The sequence below is a fragment of the Micromesistius poutassou genome, assembly GCF_964030765.1.
Source record: "Micromesistius poutassou genome assembly, chromosome: 16".
Lineage (NCBI taxonomy): Eukaryota > Metazoa > Chordata > Actinopteri > Gadiformes > Gadidae > Micromesistius > Micromesistius poutassou.
In genome coordinates, this window is record NC_140286.1 from 13,456,429 (window position 1) to 13,458,148 (window position 1,720).

The following is a 1,720-nucleotide window of genomic DNA, read 5'->3' on the forward strand; positions in this document are numbered from 1 at the left end:
AAGAATCAATTGACTTGATATCTGGTATATCGTCTGTTTTAAGTGTATGTAAAGTGTCATGAAAAGCTGTGGAAAATAAACAAATGTATTATGCCACATTTCTTCTGTGGTCTCTCTCTCTCTCTCTCTCTCTCTCTCTCTCTCTCTCTCTCTCTCTCTCTCTCTCTCTCTCTCTCTCTCTCTCTCTCTCTCTCTCTCTCTCTCTCTCTCTCTCTCTCTCTCTCTCTCTCTCTCTCTCTCTCTCTCATATCTGACAGCCATTACCAGAGGAGGTCAGATGTGTTGAGGAGTCATGGAGAACACATGCAGCCTGTTCCTCTTCCTTCTCTCTCTCTCCACCAGCCCACCACCGCCTGTTGAGGCCTCAGACCGCCTCAGATTTGTCCATAGTCATCGGATCAGAATGATGTGGAATTCCGCCAATGACTACTGCAGTTCTCACTATGGTGGAAACAGCATGTTAGCCATCATGAGGACTGCTCTTGAACTGTCATCTTTCTCAGAGATTTGTGGAGGTTCAGATGTGAGATGCTGGGTCGGACTCCGTTATCAACCGGGCGATGGTGTGTGGAGGTGGAGTAACGGTCAGAGTAACTCCCTGCCTGACACGATCTGGCATGATGGGCGCCCAGGTCCTAAGTGGTGCGGTACCGTCTATCAGGGCAAACTGATTGACCAAGAATGTTGGAACAATTTCTTCTTTCTTTGTGAGCAGTACCTGGTATTGGAAGAGGAGAAGACATGGGAGGAAGCTCTCGACCACTGCAGGGCTCTTGAACCGGACGCATCTGATCTCCTCAGCTTCCACAACGAGGAGGAATTATCCCACGCCCAGGACGAGATGGCCCGGGCCCAGACGGAGGAGGTGTGGATCGGTCTGCGCTGGCTGGCGGGCCGCTGGCTGTGGATGGACCGGACCGCTGGTGGCGTTATTTCCTTGCCCGAGTGTCCCGCCAACAGGAACCACTGTGGGACTCTGTCTGGGGGAGGCCAGCAGGCAAGGAGCTGTGTGGAGAAGAGGAGATTCTTCTGTCGGAAATTACCCCCAGTTTGATCCTGGCGACCTCAACTGATTTCTAAATTACTTTAGTGATTCAACAACATTGCTGAACATGTTGAAAGGTTTAGTGCTCATAGATTGTAGGACGATTTTAAACATCCTCAAGGCTAAGCTAGTAGGTCATCAATACAGCTTGTGTCATCGTGTGTCAATGTTGTATGCATTTGTTAATAATATATGTCAAAGTAAAAATACAACTTCACACATATGTATATGATCTGTTAAAAAATAATAAGTTGATGGTCAAAGTAAAAAAAAAGAATTCCCATTTGTATAGGATCGGTTATAAAGATATGATTTCAGTCAAAGTAAAAAAAATATTCACATGTATTTATAGGATCTGTTGTAAATGTTATTAGTTTATAGTCAAAGTGAAAATACAAATACACATGTATGTATAGGATGTATTGTAAAGATACTAAATAAAATTGTTGATATAAATAATGTGGCTATTCTTTTTTTGTATTTGATATAGATATATTCAATTTGAAACGCAAACTTGAATATCTGGAATCTAGGAATTTGCCCTGACTGCCAAAGATGCTGTGGGTAATATTTAAGTGTAATTTGTTATAAATGGCATAGCCATCCGGTAGTCGAATCCGACAGTAGAATCAAAGATAGGGGTGACGTGTATGATGGACCAATCAGAAATAGAGG

At 43.7% G+C, this 1,720-nt stretch overlaps 1 protein-coding gene across 1 annotated transcript; it reads left to right on the forward strand.

Moving 5' to 3' along the window:
* Window positions 1-292: 292 nt before the first annotated feature.
* On the forward strand, window positions 293-1,054 carry LOC311361415 (uncharacterized protein; the record flags this gene model as incomplete). Its single annotated transcript, XM_084481582.1, has 1 exon — window positions 293-1,054. One exon carries the CDS (start codon window positions 293-295, stop codon window positions 1,052-1,054), a length of 762 nt encoding a protein of 253 aa, XP_084337708.1.
* Between the last annotated feature and the right edge of the window lie 666 nt (window positions 1,055-1,720).